Source organism: Nannobrachium achirus (genome assembly GCF_963921795.1).
Source record: "Nannobrachium achirus genome assembly, chromosome: 12".
Classification (NCBI taxonomy): Eukaryota; Metazoa; Chordata; class Actinopteri; order Myctophiformes; family Myctophidae; genus Nannobrachium; species Nannobrachium achirus.
Window position 1 is genome coordinate 58,962,135 of NC_137832.1, and position 21,431 is coordinate 58,983,565.

The 21,431-nt window shown below is 42.2% G+C and overlaps 2 protein-coding genes across 3 annotated transcripts in view; one reads left to right on the forward strand and one right to left on the reverse strand.

The window, feature by feature from the left end:
• The window catches only part of dbnlb (drebrin-like b), a 199,397-nt gene that overhangs the window by 116,881 nt on the left and 61,085 nt on the right, over positions 1-21,431 (reverse strand). The gene's annotated exons all lie outside the window — the stretch shown is intronic.
• Positions 11,797-19,594, forward strand: phyhip (phytanoyl-CoA 2-hydroxylase interacting protein; the record flags this gene model as incomplete). The annotated part of the gene is made up of 4 exons (XM_080739006.1): positions 11,797-11,973; positions 17,253-17,427; positions 18,291-18,408; positions 19,048-19,594. 4 exons carry the CDS (start codon positions 11,797-11,799, stop codon positions 19,592-19,594), a joined length of 1,017 nt encoding a protein of 338 aa, XP_080595132.1.

Consider the following 21,431-nt stretch of genomic DNA (forward strand, 5'->3'; position numbering starts at 1 on the left):
CAGCACAGATGTATGCATCTATGCTCTAAAAGAAGTTCATTGCTTTCATATGAAAGTCAAAATCCCTCAGTAATTCTTTGTTTTAATGATTGTGACCGTTTACTATGAAACTATGAAAACCGGCACATCTTGTCCGCATATAGGCCTCTCCATACTTCGACCGAAATGTTCGGTAAGTTATGTTTTCCAATGTGCAAATTTACGAACTCTCGTTCGGTCCAATGCTTTTCAGAAGTCCCGAGGGATATACTTTTATGGTAGAAAAGGACCTTTTGACCGAAAACGGCGGTTTTGGTCGAAGTATGGAGAGGAGTTAACTCTGTAGGTCATGCCTGACACTGTGGTTCCCCTGACACATCACTGTGACATCACAGGTGATACAAGCGTATACATATCTGTGGGCTGGTTCAGAAAGGGATCTCCATGTATGGGAATAAAAGGGATGTACCATATACAGTAGATGGATCTCCATATGGGTACCAGGGGTCTCCATATATGGTAACTGGTCCGATATATACGTCACTGGCCAGATGGCCAAGAATTAGCACGACCTCGGCTCGCATGTCGCCCTGAGGCGTCTTACTAGTTTATCTGAGGCAGCATTTGACAGAATCAATTATGAAAAATTATTCATGAAACTTGTTGCGATTAGTGTCCCAAAATACATAATTAGTCCAGCAAGCAACCCCTTCAGATCAAATGGGATAATGTTGTCTCCACCCCATTTCATATCTCCTTTTTTGAGCTGTGCTAATCACTCCTAGTCTCCTACATCTGGCTTTGTATGTATTTGTTGTATGTATGTTGTATACCCCGTCCCCCACTTGGCTCATTGGCCAAGTTTCCCAGGACGTTTAATGAGATTAACTCATAAAAGGCACTGCTCACTTTACATTGGGTGTGATTCTTTTATTTAATGTGTGTACAGTGACGGCTGAATGCATGCAAAACAGTCATTAACCACCCCATGTATGCTCCAGATAACTTATTATTATTAGTCATACTTAGCCCATATACTGCATGGTTACATCATATTGAGGATTTGCTCAGGCTAAAGCCAAAAAAGAAGCATCAGGGTTGGAAATCCACTTTTCCGGTGTTAATATAATAATAATGACAAATATTATTGGTATCTCCAAGGGAAGCTTTATTATTTATTATTTCCTACAAAGCAAGCAGCTCAAAGTGGTTTACATAATAAACACACTGTGTCTGGACACCTTCTTGCATATGAGTTATACCGTAACTTTTGACAATACTGGCAAACTTGTGTCTATTTTATGTTTTTTTTTTCTTTCTTTTTTTTTCCTTTTTTTTAATATATGTTTTTTATATTTGTGTGTGCATTAGTGGAATGCGATTTATGATTAAATCTATCTAGAGCACTCTAATTAGCTTATTACCAATATGCTCACTAATGTATCGTATTCAACATAGTTTTTCACTCAGATTTATTGTAGAGCTGTAGGAACAACCTAAATTTTACATCAGATATATGTTTATTGAAACAATGGAACAATAGCAGTAGGCTACATCACACTCATATGATACATGATAATAACAGCCTGTAGAATAAACCAGTAAGACGCCCCAAGAGCGTCTTAAAACGGCACAGTTAAGAAGCAGGAAACTATTTAATCTGGCTGGTTGAGTCATCATTGTGATGTCAGAACAGGTCAGCTATATCCATATCTGGAGTTTGTGAGGTAAGATGTAGAGGTGTAGAGTGTCCCACCGAATGTCCCACCAAGACACAGCAACCAATGGGTGTAAAGAGTGGCGGGGCAACGGGTGGGACTTGACAAAGGGTGCCTGTGAGATCCGGTGTTGCCTCCCAAGCTGCCACATTTTTCCCCTGGCCAAGGAAGGCTGAATGTAATATCACATCCTGTTAGCACATGGAATCGAGGCAAAGCCAGTGACTTCTGGGGACCAGGAGCTTTGCAGATCTCATGAACAGGAATGTCCCAGTAGTTGTCTCCACCAGCCGAAGGCATGGGGGAGAGAATGTTTTCCCCTCCGTCCGTCCGTCCGTCCGTGCGTGCGTCCGTCCGTCCGTCCGTCCGTCCGTGCGTCCTCGCAGTTTGTGAGCACCTAATCTCAGTCGCCGTTGGCCCGGTCGCTGCCAAAGTGAGCACACACATTCCCTGGATGCCAATCTAGAACCTCTTCCCTAAATTTTTCAAATGGGCCTTTTCTAGCGCCACCTAGTGGCAGATGTTCGCAAAACACATTTCTGTGCACTACTCTTACAGATTTTGTCCAAAAATCCTACAAATCGGTAGGCAGTATCTCGACAGTCATGTGATCAACACGGATCTATCCGAATTTGCATATTCCATCCTGATTGGCTAAAATTGGCTTCCAAAGTTTGTAGGATTGAGCCGTTTTGAACAAAATGCCTCAAATCACAAACGCAAAGTGCAATTATCATGAAATCGCACACACACATTCCCACTAGGCCGAGGAAGAAATGCCACTTAATTTCTTTTAAATCAGCCTCATGGTGGCGCTATAACAGGCCGATTTGTGGTTTTACCTATAACTCCACCGATCAGTTTCAAACTTTGTAAGCGCACTCCCTAGAGGCTAAGGATAAACCTTTGCCCTGCATTTTTCACATCAGCCTTTTATAGCGCCACCTTTGGGCCGACTTATGTAAAACGCATTTTTGGATATTACTCCTTGAGATTTTATCCAAAAATCACGCAAATCGGTACACAGTATCTCTATAGTCATGTGATCAAGTACGATCCGTCTGATATTTCATATTCCATCCTGATTGGCTAATATTAGCTTCCAAAGTTTGCAGGATTGCTCCGTTTTTGAACAAAATGCCTCAAATCATCAACCATGCTTGCGATTACCGTGAAATTTACCACACATATTCCCACTAGGTCAAGGAACAAATGCTACCTTTTTCACATTGGCTTGTTATAGCGCCACCAGCAGGTAGACTTTAGCAAAACATATTTTTGGAACAATGCTTCAAATCATGCATGCAGCGTCCGATTGCCATGAAAGATCTAAGGTGAAGAACACATGCCACCCTTTTTACATTGGCCTCTAATACAGTAGCACCACCAGGACGCACGGCCTGGTGGAGACCTGTGCTCGTTCTTTCTGCAGCCAAAGCCAATCCAGAGCTCTGTGATGCTTAATGTCTGTCAAAGTGCATTGCAAGGACTACAGCATTGATGTTGACAGTACGGACAAATGCCTTAGTGGGCATTGTCACTTGTATCAGTAATTGCTGGTCTGATACAGATATAAACATGTTCAAATTCTAAACACTGTTGGTCTGTATGAGAGCATGTAAAATTGTACTTGTATTGTTTAATATTAGCTGTATCTATAGGATTGTTCTCTACTCTTTATTGTTTGGATAAAAATATATCTGTAAGATGCTAGGTTGTTTGTATTGATCATCTGGGTGGATAGTGGCCATATGGGTAATAAACCAATAAAGGTGCTCTAGATATACGTAAAACGGAACATTCCAATTGTTTTCGAATGCTCAAAAAGTGTCAAATGTTCAGGTATAACAAAATGTACCATAGGTGCCATCTTATCTTATGCCAATCATAAAGATAAGCATTTCAACATGTTTCTATTTGTCTAACATGAAATACACACCAAGTTTGCATTTGTAGCGGGCGCCCTAGCTATATCATTATATCCTGGGCTACATCTGGGCAAAATGTGGTGCTTGATTAGCGTGAAATTAATGTTTTAACTCCCTAAGGGCCTGGACTATATGGATTATTTCTATATTGTGGTATTGCTACTTTTACTCAAGTAAAACATTTGAGTAGGCTACTTACGTACTTCATCCACCGCGCTGCATAAGTCTCTGCTCCCACCTCTATTGTCCTTGGGGCTGTCACAGCATATCTAATGATGGATGATTGGAGTTTAATTACATCTGTAGTCTGCTAGCCATAACATCATTGATGTACTGGAATTTCTCACACATTGGGGAACTATTTGTGAAGAAACCCTGTGCCCTTCTATTCTTTCTTACAAACACAATGAATCATCTTAACATAACAAGTTCCTAAAGCTACACATCATCCTGACATGTTTGTTCCTTGTTGTTGGTGTTGTTTTATCCTTAAAAATAAATAAATAAAATTAAGCAGCAGATTACAGAGCCACTAAGCATGCAGGTCTTTTACCATTTATGTTCTTAATCTCTGATGAAATACCAATGAAATGGTTTAATTTCATGGACAGGCTGAACCAGTACAAAACAATATCACTCTCACCATTAATTCCAGTATCCATCTGTTTACTGAGGGCTTCCCTTGCCTCCGGATGGATTGGGGGATGACTTGATACCCTGTCGGGTAATGCCCATCTGGCATGGCATTTGGTATCTCGTTGAGCCTCTATACTGGGGCACACTGGGGATGGTACTGTTGTTCTTTCTAAACCACTTTCTAAGCCCCATTCTGTGCGTATACAAAATGTCAAAATAGAGAAAACAACTGATGTTCGAGCTCACAATGCTCACACAGCATTGCAACGCATTGCGAGCTCTAGTACTGGGCTGGCACAGATCGGCTATTTTCCCCACATTTGGAAAATATTTGAAAATGGATTTGCCGGGAGATCACTCACATCATTCCTTACTCTGAGGATATTCATATAGTATGGTGTATTACTACTACATACATCTGGTTAGTTACTGTACACATCCTCCTAGATCCCATGAGCTGTCTGTGCCACATTCGTGTGCCTTGGGTTATTATAGTCTACAGTTCAGTGAGTTGGAGTGTATCACAGTTTTGTCAGGAATCCAGGATGGAACATGAGGTTGATGTGGGCGAGTGAGTGCATCACCCTGCCACCCTTTATTTGGAAATCTCCCACGTTTCGCCTCGTTTGACTTCAGCAGCTCACCCTGGATCCAGCTGTATAGTCAAGTAAACATCACGCTCAAAGCCCACAGCAAAACGGAGACAGGGAGGGGAGGGGGGCGTGAGAGAGGGAGAGGGAGAGGAGAGAACAGAAGAGAGGAGGGAGAGGACGTGTGCGACTGTGTGTGTTTGTGTGTGAGAGAGGGAGAGAGATAGGAAGCTGCTGGTTTGAACCTCCTAATCGGTTTTCCTAGGGGGATCATCTGTAACCATCGACTGCAGCACAAGAGGCAAGTACAAAAGGGAAGAGGACGATAGTAGAATACCACAGCATCTTCATCTGTTGTGATCACAGTTTTGCAGCCTCGTTATACAAGTAAGCAATTCTTTTGCATTCATTTGGAGAGAAGTGCGTTTCAAAAAATCTGAGCGGGACTCAGAACATGTCTTTCTATCATTATTTGACTTAAATATATATCTTGTTTAACAGGAATATAACAGTATCTAATATGAACTGATGGTCTCTTTTTCCTCTTTTGCATCTGAAATTGTTGCATGTGAACCTCTATTAATGCACATGTAAATGTACTGTATGCATAGATACAGATGCAGTATCTACAGTATGTATAACTTGTGAACCTCTCATATTCCTTATAGCATACATGCCCATGTGAATATACTGTATGCACAGATACATGTACATGTATGTACTACATGTATCTTTGAAAAAACAAATAACCAAATCTGTGTGAATTATTTTGTCACACCAGTGGCAAATACAGAGCAATAGTTCAAAATGTGTCGGTGATGCTCAATCTTCCACTGAATAATGATTATTATTAATGGTTGTTTTACAATTCCATTGCATGGTAGGATGCACAGCCAAAAAGCTCGCCTCCAGTGCTCACTCGCCCTTGCTCAAGTGACCGAACATCACACATGTGTTAAATTATGCCTTCCACCCGGCTGCACAAGTGATGTGACTTTTGCCTCGCTCTGTTGCCACCTGATATTCAGTGTTCAGCGTCTTTGAAGTGTGGAGATGCATCCTCAGTGATAGTGTCTCATAAAAATAGCAACGCTAGTGTAATGTATTTCACCTAAGATAAGACAATCTCTACATCATGTACAGTAGCTGAGGACTTTCAGGTCACCCAGACAGTTACTGCTACAAATGGCCGGGTTGAGATGAATGGATGTGAATCAGTATCACATGCATGAGTGGAGATGTAATCACTTTCAACCTGATGTCCCCATTTTGGTCATGTTTTCAAAGATTGTCAGAAATGTTAAAAGAAATTCTCAAGAATTCACAAGATTCTCAAGAATTGTCAGAAATTATATTGTGTAAAAAAAAATAAAAAATTAAAAACAGACCCAGCAGACCTACAAGCTCACAACACATCACAATGCATTGTAAGCTTATGGAGATGGGCTTTTGTCACTATTTTTGAAATATGGTTTAGGTGGATAAGCCAGCTTCTATTCAACGGTTGAATTGCTCAATGTGTTTTCTTCCTGAGACCCGGTTACCTGATTTTCGGAGCAATAAACTATGTAATGTCTCTCAGAAAGGATTTGTCCCACAAATGTCCATGCTGATATATATAATTGAGAGCAATGGGAAATGTGTAAATGATATGGGAATCTTGCATTTGAAATGGGTTACATCTTCCACAAAAGAAATGGGGCATGCTGCACATCAGTTGGAAAGAGAGAGGGGGGGCTTTGATGACTGCACAGTAAAATCCTCAGTATCAGTTTTACCGTGGGGATCTAATGTGGTTCCATTTGTACACTCTCTGAGTTGAATTAACACCGTGCGCTTCCTCTGAGAGCCTCCTCTTGCCCCAAATATTGCGTACGAGAGACGCCAAAATGAGAAATGGGAAGTGCATCTGGGAAATGGACCCATAAAAACATGTGTGTGGACTGTATGTGTGTGTGTGTGTGTGTGTGTGTGTGTGTGTGCGTGTGTGCGTGCGTGCGTGCGTGCGTGCGTGCGTACGTGCGTGCGTGCGTGCGTGCGTGCGCGTGCGTGCGTGCGTGCGTGCGTGCGTGTGTGTGTGTGTGTGTATGATGCCACATTTCACTCGTTTGGCCCCAGTGTGAACGATCTAGCAGGCACTTTTCACAGTTCAGGGGTTTTAATGAGCTTCTGCAGCCTGTCCATCATCAGCTGGACAAGAGCATCTCTTCAGCCCCTCGCCCCCAGAAGCAGCGGCGGCTGCAACACACCAGAGTGGTGGTCCACACATTCACATAAAGCAGGGGTGAAGACCCCTATGGGGTCCTCAAGGGTACTGCAGGGGGGGGCGCACATTTTGTGTGATAAGACATATTAACCACTTAAACCCTCACATGCCTATTCGGGATGTACACTATCACAACGCATCTGTTTTTGGCGAAGAGGTTTTGGAAGTTTACAAATTATTGTTAAATGTCTGAAATGTCACATTTAACATGAATCCAATTATGTAATGGGGGTCCCTGCTTCATCTCTCTCTCAGCTAAGGGGTCATTGGCCTGAAAAACGTTGAAGACTCCTGAGTCATAAACAATAGAATTAGCCAGTGATTCTTTTTGATCGGTGGTCACGTCTCCTATATGTGACCGTGTGTATGCGCCTATGTGTCTATGCACGTCTGTCTGTATGTAGCCTGAGTACCACTGGGTGACCACCAGAGAGGTGCTGTTGAGCAGCCTTAAAATGTACATGCATGCATGCACACACGCACGTGAATATAGAACACAGAATTCATAAATCTAGAACAAATAGAATTTAAAAATCAAACAAGTGTGAACTGAGCGGTGGTGTCCATTAATTTCAAGGCTGTGTGTGTGTGTGTGTGTGTGTGTGTGTGTGTGTGCGTGTGTGTGTGTGTGTGTGCGCGCATGCGTGCATGCATGCATGTACATTTCAAGGCCCCTCAACAGCACCTCTCTGGTCACCCAGCGGTACTCAGGCTACATCACACACGGATGGATACACGCATACACACACGGCCGCTATGGAGACGGTGTGACCACCGCTCAAAAATATAGATCTAGAACACATAGAATGTATAGATCTAGAACACATAGAATTTAGTAATCTAGAACACATAAATTTCATAGATCTAGAACACATAGAATATAAAAAAAACTCCTAATGTAAACACATCATTTATAGATCTGGAACACATAGTGTCACGTTGTCCGTGGGTGGCTTTGTTAGTTTGTTAGTCCGTAGCATGGCAATACTGCTGGTGACTACTGCAAGGGCCTCACGCACACGCCCACACACACACACGCATGGCCACGCACATGCACACATGCACCACCGCTCACTTCAAACTTGGGTTTGTTTTTTACATTCCGAGGACCCCCAGTTTGATATCCATCAAGTTTTACCTCTAGGACCCCAACCTACACTGTAAAATGCTCAATGTTTATTTAACTCTGAGAGTGCACAATACAAAGAGTTACAGACCCATACAGTAAGTGTCCAATCAGACACCTGGTGGTAACCGAACCTGATGTTGAGAGACATCAGGTTTAATAAGCATACAAACCAGTGCGTGCACTAAACGTAATTTTGTGGGAGGCTATTAATAGGCACCACACCGATTCAGCATATGCTCAGCTGAGAGAGGGCTTGTTATAAAAGCGAAATGTGCCATGTGTTGTGATGTGACTGACTGACGGATTTCTGGGATGGGTGATAAATAGGGCAGAGGAGAGAGAATAAGGGAGGCGAATAGCTTTCTGGGATTAAGCAATATTGGATAAGGCTATTTCAGTTTGTGTAAAAAAAATCTATTTGGGTGAAAATGAAGTACCAAGCAGAGACAAAATTGATGGGTGCCAAGTCTCATAGCGAAAGATTTATTTTTATTCGCTTGCAAGAGCTGCAGTGCCATCAGTCTGGCTGTGGGACAATGACAGCTAATCAAAGACAATAGCGTGACCCCAGATTACACACACCGCTGATGCTCAAGGTTACCATCAACCCGCTTGAATGCACTGGCTCTGACAAGTAAATAAATAATAAATATGATCATATATCACATTCTGTTGCTGACCAATATTAAACTATACGCCTTTTTCTATTTCCACCCAAACACTAAATAACAACATAACACTGCCTGTAGAGCTCCCTTGAGCTGCAAACTCTTGTGCAGCAATGCTCTTTTTCAAAATGCCCTTGTGTGGGAAGCTTGAACTTGAAGCCGGGTATAGTTTTGAAAAAGAGTTACAGCCACTTGCTACGTTTGGCCGAGCTTTTTTGTGGGTGTTTTAGAGTCTGGCCAAGATATCGGTCTGTTCGATATATTGATCATTATTTGACAAGAAAATTGCAGATTTTTAACCAGTTTCAACCTGGTGTCCTTATACAAAGATTGTAGATCAGTAGAGCTCTCACCTTTCGGACCACAAGGTAATGGGTTTGATCCTGGGCACTCTCAACTCAGCGTATGAGGGGTGTGGCAAGTTGTGCGGTAATTCCTGGGAGCTGATGGTAGGTGTGGCACTCCACCTCAGTGATCCATCTCCCAGGGGTTTTAGCCCATTGTTCTCAGCTGATATCGACAATAAGCCTCCCCGACCTACTTACTTAAATAAAGTTCTGTTTATCTGTTTCTTTTTTATCCATCAAGGTCACTTCATGTTTTGGCCTATAACTGTTGATCCGTAGGTTGTACCGTCATCATGACAGATGAGCAACTCCCAATAAACGTAGCCCCTGGCCAATCTTCACCATGTGTTTTTCTTCAAAACACTTTTTGCTACTAATCTAATCTAATCTAATCTAATCTCTCTCTGGATTCATGTGATCAAGATGTATCAGTCAAATAGGGTTGGCTATGACAATATTTGCGGACCCTAGAACATTTTGAACTTTTTGGACAAAATACGGGATAAAACAGGGGTCTTCAACGATTTCAGGCCAAGGACCCCTTAGTTGAGAGAGGGATGAAGCAGGGACCCCCACTACATATTGTATAAATGTGTGATGGAGATTCTCATCGATTTCATAGATAGATTCATAGCCTTGTTTGACACTTAACCACTTAAAATCATAAATCGTCGATACTTGCCAAAAATAGCCGATCTACAGTAGATCTGCTATTTTTGGCTGAAGTTCTCCACAGAGTATAAGGATGCGAGCGTTCACTTGTTCATTTAAAATAATCATCCTATCACACAAGGATTTGGTGGCCCCCCCTGCAGTAACTCTGAGGACCCCCTAGGGGTCCCAGACCCCCTGTTGAAGACACCCTGTGCTAAAACATTGCTAATCGGTGGTGACTCTCCGAAATCGGGATCGACATCAGACCCCAAACATCTGGCATTGTTCCAGCTCCCAGTTTTGTGAGAAAATGAAGATTGAGAGATTGTGCTTGACTGATTGAGTGCAAGAGTCCACGTACCGTAGCGTGGTTGCCAGGAGACTGCTGTACTGTAGGTGGATTATGAAATGCACGGGGGATCTTGAGCGGGCCAGTCACCAGGCTCGGAGCTCATTACAGGGTTGTTTGTTACGGGGAGGAAAATGTCAGCGGAGAGCAAGAGTGGTGGTGGTGGGGGGGGGGGGGGTTGGGGGGGGCGTCACAAGGGGTGGAAAAGTGGGACTGAGTTACTAGGGCCCAAGGTGGAGGGTCCTTAATTATTTTATACTTTAGCTATTGAAAAACAACAGATCTACAAGCTCACAGCGCGGCACCGAGTGCCGCGCTGCGAGCTTGTAGATCTGCTGTTTTTGAAAAGTCATGAAAGCGAACAATTGTGACTCAAATTTTGATTCCGGGGGGTCCCTGGAACTAAATAATTTGAGACGGGCGTCCGTGGCCAAATACATATCATTTTGGGGGTCCTTCACATGAAAAGGTTTGAGCACCTCTGACATAGAAACATGGGTTTGAAATATTCAAAGACTTGCACAAAATAATGTTCAAGATTTTTCAAAAATAGCAGATCTACAAGCTTGCAGCGCGGCACTCGGTGCCGCGCTGTGAGCTTGTATATCTGCTATTTTTCAATAGTTAAAGCACAAAATAATGCGTACTAATGTGTTCCTAGTCTAAATGGGTTAAACCCCTCCCCCTATGAAGAACATCCATGGGGGGCCCGCAGTGAATCCTTGTACCCAGGGCCCAGAATTTGGTGCGACACCCCTGGTGGTGGTGGTGGGGATGGAAAATAAAACTCGAGGCGACGTGGCCACGTACACACTGGACCGTTGACGAAAAGGTTAATTGAATTCTGTCTGTGGTGCACTCAACCGTGACAGCTAGTGGCACTTCTGAGATAGTTTGACAATTTCCCTCGTTGTTGCTCTTTGAATATTGTCTGACACAATTTAGTCTCTTTAGCAGATGCAGGCTATTCTCCAGCATGGGGTGGAATGGTTCCAGATCACATCTGGTCTAGCCTCGGAAACCCAGACTTTTATTGGTCTGATGATGGTTTGATTCAGTGGTTCTCAGAGTGGATTTCAGGGACTCTCAAGGTTCCTTTATGGGGGTCTAAATTGACCCTTACAAGTCTGTAACTTTGACTGTGTACAGATGTGTCCGTTTGGTTCCATTTGTACACTGTCAAAGTTAAAGGATTAGTTCACCCCCAAAATGACCTTTTTTCTATTGATCACTCACGCCATGGAGACTTAAGAAAAAAGTTAGATTTGAGTAAATTTACCCTCATTGATTCCAGATCCGGAATCAATGGGGGTAAATTTACATAAAATCTAACTTTTGTCGTAGGATTGTGACTAAAACAAAAACATATTATTGAACTCAAGTCTCCATGGCATGAGTAATCAATAGACAAAAGGTCATTTTGGGGGTGAACTACTCCTTTGAGGGGAGACCTTCACATTTCAAAGTTTGAGAACCTGATTAATTAACCTGGTCTGATTAATCTCCTTTTGCTCCTTACTTTGACAGCCAACATGGCAGACGTGGACACCTCGCCGCTCACCACCCCCCATAACATCCAGATATGTGAGGTGACCTGTGATTCCTTCCGCATCCTGTGGGACATGAGCCCGGAGGACACCGCCAGGGCCACACACTTCTTCCTAGACCTGAGCCGGAAGGAGAGCTCAGACGTCCGCTTCAAACACAGGGTGGGACAGACTCCACACTACTGAATGTACCTGCTAATCCAACTTTGCCTGGCGTTGCCAGCCTCTATCACACACTTCGTTTTGGGAAGAGAGTCTAGGATTTCAGGAAGAGTTTTCATTTCTGGGGTTTGCCCTAAACCACTTGCCCCAAGCCTACAGAAACCACGTGCCCCAAGCATACAACCCTGATTGGCCAACCCTTGAAGCTGGTTGAGGAAATAGAATCTCAATGTTCGGTCTGGTTTATTAACCAGGCAAAATCCAACTAACAATTGATTCAATCTATTATAAAAAAAATTATAATTAGAAATCGATCCGTATGTCATCATAGGTGAAAAGGCTTAAGTGGTTAATCTGGGTCTTTTATATAAAAAAACGTGCTTCTCAATTGTTCAATTAATTGAAAAAGTAATCGATAGAATAATCGCTCAGTCCTCTCCTCCGCCTGTCTTCTCATTAATTAACTTACTGCTGTTAAACCCTTTAAGGAATTAGCCGATCTACACGCTCGCGTGTCGTGATGCGTTGTGAGCTTATAGATATTTACCGCAAATATTCACCTGTTTCCAGTGGTGTGATATGGATTTTAGAAGTGTGGGTCCTCTAAATTCATGACGTCATGCGCGCACGCTGTTTTTATTGTTAACTAGTGTGTGCATATGAGGCGCGCGCGCGTGCAGCAAAATAAGTGTCCACGCGAGCCCATGGCATCTCACCCCTGCAGCTGTTTCTCAGATATTCATGACATGCCCATAGGAATGCTAGGGTGGTTAAAAGACTACTTCAACCAATTTCAACCTATTTTCATGTAATTGGTTCTGACTGATGTTCATTATAATATGGTACCAGTTCTGTCCACTCAAAATGTGTCTCAGAGGAGACAACATTTTATAGGCTATTTGTTTAAAAGTTTTATATTTATTGAATTTCTTTATTGTTTTTGTTTTTTTTTGGGGGGGGGGGGGGGTCGGCTATAATGACATGCTCAAAAAGGGCATGCAATTCCACGATGTGACATGTTGTAGATCTGCTACAGTATGTTTGCATGTCATTATGAGATGCATTGTGTACTTATACATTTATTTAAAAAAAAAATATATATATATATATATATATATATGCCTATATACTGTATATATATATACATTAATACGTGTATACTGTGTCAGAAATTCTCACCCATCACATGTCTAAAATATGCCAGGGTTAGAGTGTCTATGTCCATAAATCCATGTCTTGTTTTTCATGGCGAGCATAAATATGATACACACACTCACATCTTCTCCTTGAATGCCCTTTTGACATGAGAAACATGAGAGGATGGTTCGACGAGAGCACGAGACCTCGCATGGTGTTATTTTGCAGTCTATAGCTGGCTTAACAACACTTAACAGCAAAAAGAGCCTACAGCACCTACCTTGAGATGATGAGTGTATCTGACAATGCTCTGATGAATGATGTAATCTGGGGGTAGTGTTGATGCCGTGACAGTCACGTCCAATATACAGGCAAAATGGAAAATGTGCACAGTCAACAGCTTCAGGCCAGTGACTCACATCATGCGCACGTTGTTTTCAACATGAAGGGGCAGAAATCTGTACAAAAACATTTGAATCCAGAATAGCCACAGAATAGAGCTAGCGTTAATTCAACATTTTGTTTTGCATCGCATTTCTTCCAGCATGGCATATCTGTCAAGACTCAATACCTGCACATTATTCCATGTTTTGAAACACATCAAGCACACGAGTGAAATTAGTGTGAACTTAGTAGTGTGTGTTTGTGTGTGTGTGTGTGTGTGTGTGTGGGGGGGGGGGGGGGGGGGGCTTCCTCTGAACATAATAATACATTAATTATCGATAATACTTTTACATAACATAACTAATTAGTGACTGTAATTAGTTTGGATCACAAAATGAACAATTAACACTCAACAAGTATTGTTCACGCAAACAAAAAGATTAATAATTGTCTTTACAGTACAGAGACGTAATCCCAAACTATAAGGCCTTAATAAACCTCTTTGCACTGCAAAGAGATTTAGACATCTCTGATCACTAAACTAATGTTTTCTTTTTAATTGGCTGCGCACAGGGCTTTTGTGAGTGTTGTCTCGTCTCAGGGGGAAGTTATCTTTCATGCTATACCAAGATCCTTTCATCTAGGCAGAGTAAATCCATGATTTATTTTTGTCGGCAACTAAAACTCCCCCATATCTTACACTATTTTTTTCCTCTCTCTCTTTAGTTGATGTCAATTATAGCTTGCCCTTGTAAGTCATAATGCTTCATCTCTCAAAGCTTGTAGCAGGGGTGGAAACACAATATAACCATGATTGAAGGACGTGAAATTAAAAAGTGAGGAATACCAAACATCAGCCGTGTTGCCATGGATATGTGTGCCCCTCTGAGCTTGCTGTAATTAGCTGTGCCTCTGAGAAGCCATGGCCAATAGAATGCCACTGATTTGAAGTGCTGTGCATGGGCTTCAAACGGACCGCTGCCTGTGGTCTATGGAGTAAAACCATGAATTGAATTTAACATTTTTGTTCGCTTGATTTGAATAACAAAAGAATAACAATCTAAGAACATGATTTACATTTTCTTTTGTGAACACATTTTGTTCAACATAGAGTAGAGTATTATCATCTTTTAAGGGACATTTTTTTCAACACCTTCTTGGGTGTCCCTCATTCTCTCTATGGGACAGTGGCATTTCTGTTTACATGCTTTGTGTCAGAGGTGGACCGTGGATGGTTTGAAAAATGAAACTGTGCATTAGGGCAGTGTTTCTCAAATGGGGGTACGTGTACCCATAGGGGTACGCAAAGGTACTTCAGGGGGTACTCAGAAAATGCCCCCCAAAAGAAAAATAGAAGTATAAATCATGATAATATTATTCATAGTTATATAATTTACTACAATTGAATTAGAAGAAGAAAAAACATTTACTGTTGTGTTTAATGATGACACTTGGAGCCTGATAGATGCTAATAACCCAAATGACATGGTACCAGGCTACTGGGGTGTGTTTGAATGTAAGTTATTGACTTGAAAACTGGACTGAAATGCCATGACCACGTTGAAAATAAATCTGCTCAGGAGGCACCGTTTGAAACTCTCACTCCCTTTCTTATTTGTGATGTTATATTCTTGAAAAGGGGCGGTTATCATAGATTCATATACCACTAGTTATGGTTTTAATTGCAGTTTTATAAGGGAAACGTTGTTGTCGGGTAAAGGGGGTACTTGGATTCAAAAATCAGGGAAAGGGGGTACTCAAGCCAAAAAAGATTGAGAAACACTGCATTAGGGCATTAACGACTTGTGATTTTTGCAAGTCGACTCGACTCAGTAAAAAGTTGAGTTGAAGTCGACTTTATCGTTTGATGACGTCATCACATCACACACGACCCCCCAATTATTTGGGGGGTACCCAGATGATTAAGGCCTTATAGTTTGGGATTACATCTCTGTGCTGTAAAGACAATTATTCATCTTTTTGTTTGCGTGAACAATACTTGTTGAGTGTTAATTATTGTTCATTTAGTGATCCAAACTAAGTACAGTCACTAATTAAAAACATTGTTTTCTCACTCAACTGTAAACAAACCAACCTAAAGTTTAAGTGTATAGAGGGTATCTGCACATTTCTAAAGTGCCAATGTAAGGACTTTTTAATACCTCTAAAATGGCAAATTAAACATTGTCCAAATTGTCAAATATATAGAGGCAGAAATTGTGAAAATAGCCGATCTACATGCTCACAACGCCTCGCATCGTGAGACGTTGTGAGCATGTAGATCTGCTATTTTCACAATAGAAAGTATTATTATTAATTTTTTTTTCAACTTCGACTTTCGACTTTCTCTGGTGGGAGTCGACTTGTGTAATGAAGTCGACGAGTCGCCTTGTCGACTTTTTCGTTAATGCCCTACTGTGCATATACAGATGTCCTCATCAGTGGCAATTTCAAACTGCATTTTGTTATTTTTACCCATTTTTCTCCCCAATTTAGCCAATTGTTTCCTCCCAACACACATGTCTGTGTCTTTATCCTTCTACTCCTACACCTATCAGTGAGGAGCCCCCACCGGGAGAACACAGAGCGTTCGTTCTGCTCTTCCCCCGCCCAACACTCCCTGCTGACAGGTGCCGCCTTGCCAGTAGGATTACGTGCAGTGCCAATTATCACTCTCCCTGCCCGGCTTCCCTCTCCCGAACACGGGCCAATCATGTTTGTGTGTGTGTATAGGCGCTCAATAAAGCCAGATGCACCGCCGTGGATTTGAACCCATGATCTCCATGGTGGCGGGCAGCTACTTTACCACTGCGCCACCCGAGTGCCCTACTACTTATTACTTATTGATGCAACTATAACGATTTCTATTTCAGCTTGCCAACATTCCAGGAATAGTTGTAGTTTACATTAGCTTGGAATCTCCGCCAATTATGTGATTGGTGGGCAGGTTTCAAAACAGCCCACAGCGCACCTCTGGCACACAGAGCCTGTAGATGGAAGGAAGAATATAATGTCTCTGTTTGGTGGAAAGCTTGTATGTTCACAACTGTTACTTTACAGCAGTGGTGGGCAACTTTGAAGATGGAGAGAGGGCCACTATATTTTCACACTCACTCCAGAGGGCCACATTGTATATACAGTCAAAAATAGCAAAAATAGCCGATCTACAAGCTCAAAACACGTCGCAGAGCAACACATTTTGAGCTTGTAGATCTGCTATGAATTGGAATCCTGAATAGTTTTTTTAAGCTATTTTTAAATTAGAATCGTGAAATTAGCATTTTTATTTAATTTCAAATGCATTTATATGTTCTTAACTTTATGAACTTAAATACAAATACATTGGACAATGGACATAAAAAAGGACTAGTACTAGTCATTAAGCTACTAGTATAGACTGAAGTAATTAACGAGGGTCATGTTTGCATGTTTGGAATTGTAACAGCTGAAATCAATAATATATCAATATTCTGATATATCAGTATTAACCTGCGGGCCGCATGTTCAAAAGTAGGAAACTTCAAAACGTCAAAACTTTCAACATTGTGCATCTGCAACTTTTGTGTGACACTATCAAGTAGGAGCATTAATTTACACAAAAAGTAAGAGATAAGAGGTTTCTGCCTGACCGCAACGATATCTTATGAATATAAGATTGAATATGAATATGTGTGACGTGTTCCCTTTAACAACAGCAGGCTGGTGGTGTGGTGTGTGAACTAACACCCTGCTACCCATGCATGTGCTCTGTTCTACAGGACGTGCCGACCAAACTAGTGGCCAAAGCCGTCCCTCTTCCCATGGCAGTGAGGGGACACTGGTTCCTAAGCCCACGGACAGAGTACTGCGTCGCCGTTCAAACCGCAGTTCGCCAGCCAGACGGGGACTACCTGGTGTCAGAATGGAGTCAGGTGGTGGAGTTCTGCACAGGGGGTATGACCTACATATGTCACTGTCTGTCAGAAAGTCAGAAACCTCCTATCTCCATATTCCAAACGTTCTTGTTTTTCCGTAAATTAACGCCCTACTCGATCATACTACAGCATCACACAAAAGTCATGCAGGGATTCCATCTTGCAGATCTGCTGCTTTGCCACTGTTTTTGAATTTGAATCCTGAAAATTAACTATTTTTAGACATATGAGATTTCTACTCGACAGCGACGATATGCTACTGCTTATGTAACATTAATGATTTCTGCATTCGGCTATGACAGTAAAGTGATACACCCAGGTGTTGAGGAACAAAGGGAACCTCTTCTGTGCACAGCAGCAGTCAGAAACAAAGCCATTTCAGCACTTTACATTCATTAGCATTGAAAAGCATTGACATTGCTGTCTTATGGGCCATCCATACCGAGCAGTATAAATATTGTATATTGTTGTTAAATGTCATTGAAAGTCATTCTAACTCAAGTGGATGGCGCCGTCCACATCACAACAGTGGTGAACGATATATTCATTGTTAAAGTTACAGTTTTTGGTGTGGATGAACATAATCTCTAACCCGGAGTTATTTGTATTCCTTTGTCGTGAATAATGAGCTGAACACCAAGGGGAATCATTTTTTATAAGAAGTATAAATGTCATTTTCATAATTATTTACACAGTTAACAATGCAATTTAACCTTTGATAGTGTAAAAACAGACCCGTCCCTCTGCAGAGGTGTGTAGTTTCAGAAAGGTGGAAACTGTAATTCTGTCCATGATTGTCGCCAAAATGTCTGTGCTGTGTTCACCGCCAGCACCGAATACTGTATTTACACAAAGCTCTTTTTTTTTTTTTTTATGTTTCAGATTACGCCATGGATCACCTCCAGCAACTTCTCGACAAGGCCAAAGACTCTGCCGGAAGGCTGTTGAAATTCTCTGTGTTCTATCGCAACCAGCATCCAGACTACTTCCACCATGTCCGGTCAGTGTGTGCCACGTTCACTTTTTATGGTGTACAACAAACGAAGCATCAAACGACAATAGTCACATAGTGCAGCCATTTTGCGCTATACTGTACATCAGGACCCCTTAGTTGAGAGAGATGACGCAGGGACTTTTTTTTCATAGATTCCATATAGTTTCATCGTTTGACAGCACAATCATCAGTGTATTTTGGATTCATGTCAATTTGTGTTTTCTGATATTTAACCACTTGAACTGTCAATACTTAATAAACTTGACATTTCACTTTGTACTTACTAGTCTGCTCTTTTTCCCCTATACACCAAAACTCTTTGCCGAAAATAGCCGATCTACAAGCTCACAACGCCTTGCAGCACGATCTGCTATTTTTGGCTAAAGTTCTCAGAATATAGACGCTAGGGTTCAAGTGGTTAATATAAAAAAAGGAGAAAAAAAGTCACACAAAGATTTGGAGGACCCCCTGTAGTAACTCTGAGGACCCCCTAGGGGTCCCGGACCCCCTGTTGAAGACCCTTGCTGTACATTATAAGGCATACAACCTTGGGGTTTCTTTACCACCCCCCAAATGGCCACACAAAATGACCACAATATGAGTATGTTCAATAATCCCCCTTTCCTCCATGTCTCTTCTGATCAGAACTGAGTGCGCAGGAGTCATGCGTCCGGCCCTAAAAGACAACAGCGGGAGCCACGGTTCCCCGATCAACGGCAAACTGAGCGGAGTTTTCCTCAGCTGCAACACAGAGTTTGACACGGGCCTTCCACCCAAAGACTCGCCCTATGGGCCCCTGCGATTCCAGATCCCTGCCGGAGCCCTGCTGAACCCCGACACCTGCCTGTATTTCGCAGACTTCTACTGCATGTACTCCGCCTACCACTACGTGGTCCTGGTGCTGGCCCCCGCCGGGTCGGAGGGGGACAGCTTCTGTCGCAGCCGAATGCCCATGCTGGACATTTCCTCCAATCCGTTCCTCACGTACATTGCCCCCGAGAGACCAGGGGAGGAGGCCCTGTTCTGCCACGCCAGCGACGTCATCCTCGAGGTGCTTTTCACGGAGCCGATCCACTTGGACCACGGCAACGTGGAGCAGATCAGCGGGCACCACCAGCTGATGAGTCTGACCACGGCCAACGCCAAGAAGGACCCCAGCTGCAAGGTGTGCAACATCAGCGTGGGCCGCTGAGGGAGCCGACTCCCAAGAAATCCATGACCGAACTCATCCTGTGCTACTGGGACGGCCTATTGCTTAATCTAGGAGGTACATCTTCGAATGATGGTGCCACGGACATAAAATAGCAGATCTACAGGTTCACAACGCGTTACATCGCAGCGCGTTGAGCTCTTGTAGATCTGCTATTTGTGACGCACAACGCCATCGTAAGATGGGTGTATGCATGCTGCTTTCCCTATCGTCCCCCTCCCTCAACTAGCATAGATAGTGTTAGAGGTGTGTTATTAATGTCCATTTGTCACACCTAGAATGAGACGTTTGTCAAGACTATTTTGGGGATTTAGTTGATATGAGAACAATCTGACCTCTTCATTAACTAGGTTGTGCACAGTAAAGTCTGGAGTGTTAATTTAACCCTTGAGTTAAATTGACATTACAGTGCACTTAATGTCCTTTTTATAATGTATATCCTTTTTTGCATTGATTTAATTATATTTGTGTTTATGGTGTTTTGTTTTTATATTTGTGTTTGACTCAAATTTGGTTACTTCTTGTTTCTACTGTATTTATTCTTACTAAAATGTTGTTCTAAAGGCTGGAATCAACAAAAGGTAAAATAATAGCCTAGTCTTAAAGGGAAATTTCACAATGGGTTTGTATAGGAGGTGGGCGTGTCTGATAAATGAATATCAAAAATACTGAATCGCGCAACTTAAAAACTGTCACGTGTTCCCAAAAGCCTGATTAGACGATACAATGACCAGAAGTTTTTTTTAAAGTGAAATATCCCTTTAACATTATAGGCTACAGCACAAAGTAAGTCATATCTCCGGTAAGGTATATTTATACGATTAATTTGAGTTTCTACAGTTTCTACCAGGGCAGGAATGTCATGGAGGCCACGAAGGCCATGGCCGTCGTTTGCCCCTCAGTTTGGCCTTGTGCCCCTCAAACCAATGGCATGACCTGAGGCCACAGTGGCCTTATTGCCCCAGCTGACTGTACCACTTTCTGCTCTGTCTCTTTCTGGTCAATATGTAGACAGTAGACAGACACCATTGTGTCTTTCTGGTCATGTAGACACCAGTGTATTTTTTTTTTAGATTTTTTGTTTGAGTCCCCATCTTTAAACCAATCCAGTGACTTTGATTGGTGCAGGGCTGAGCATGGATCAGATTGTAAATACCATCATTTATCTATTTCACTGCAGATTAGGTTATCGTCCCTAACCCTTAAATTCAACAAATTGTTTCAATGGACTAAAATCATGTTTTATTTCATGGCCTTCCTGCCCTGGCAGTTGGCATTTGTGCCCTCAAAAATGGACAACACCAAAAGCCAAGTGGCCTTGCCCCCAAAAATTATGAAATTCCAGGCCTGGTTTCTACATAGCAGCACTAAGTGACAAAAAGCCTCTGATTATTTTGTGTGTGACTATTATTCAGTGCCAACATATCATCATCACACTGTAGTCAATTCGGAACTTATGTAAGATTAGGTAATAAAGTTTACAGCTATAATAGAACATCACATTACTTCATAATGCAGGAAAGCCAACCTTGTGAAAGTAGCTTCCTCAAATCAGCTGTTGCGCGACTCCATAAACGGACGGCGAATTATGCTTTGTCATGTGGCAGAGTCAAATGGCAAGAATAGTCAATCTACAATCCGCAACTTGTTGTGAGCTTGCAGATCGTCTATTTTGGGAGGCGCGACTCTGTCACACAACAGATCATGAATCAGCCTTAAAGCTACAGTACAGTAAATCTTGTGTGCAGCAAGGCCCTTTAAGACGGTGTTTCCCAAACTTTTCAGCTCGAGACCTAAAAGAGAACAAATTAGATGTTTG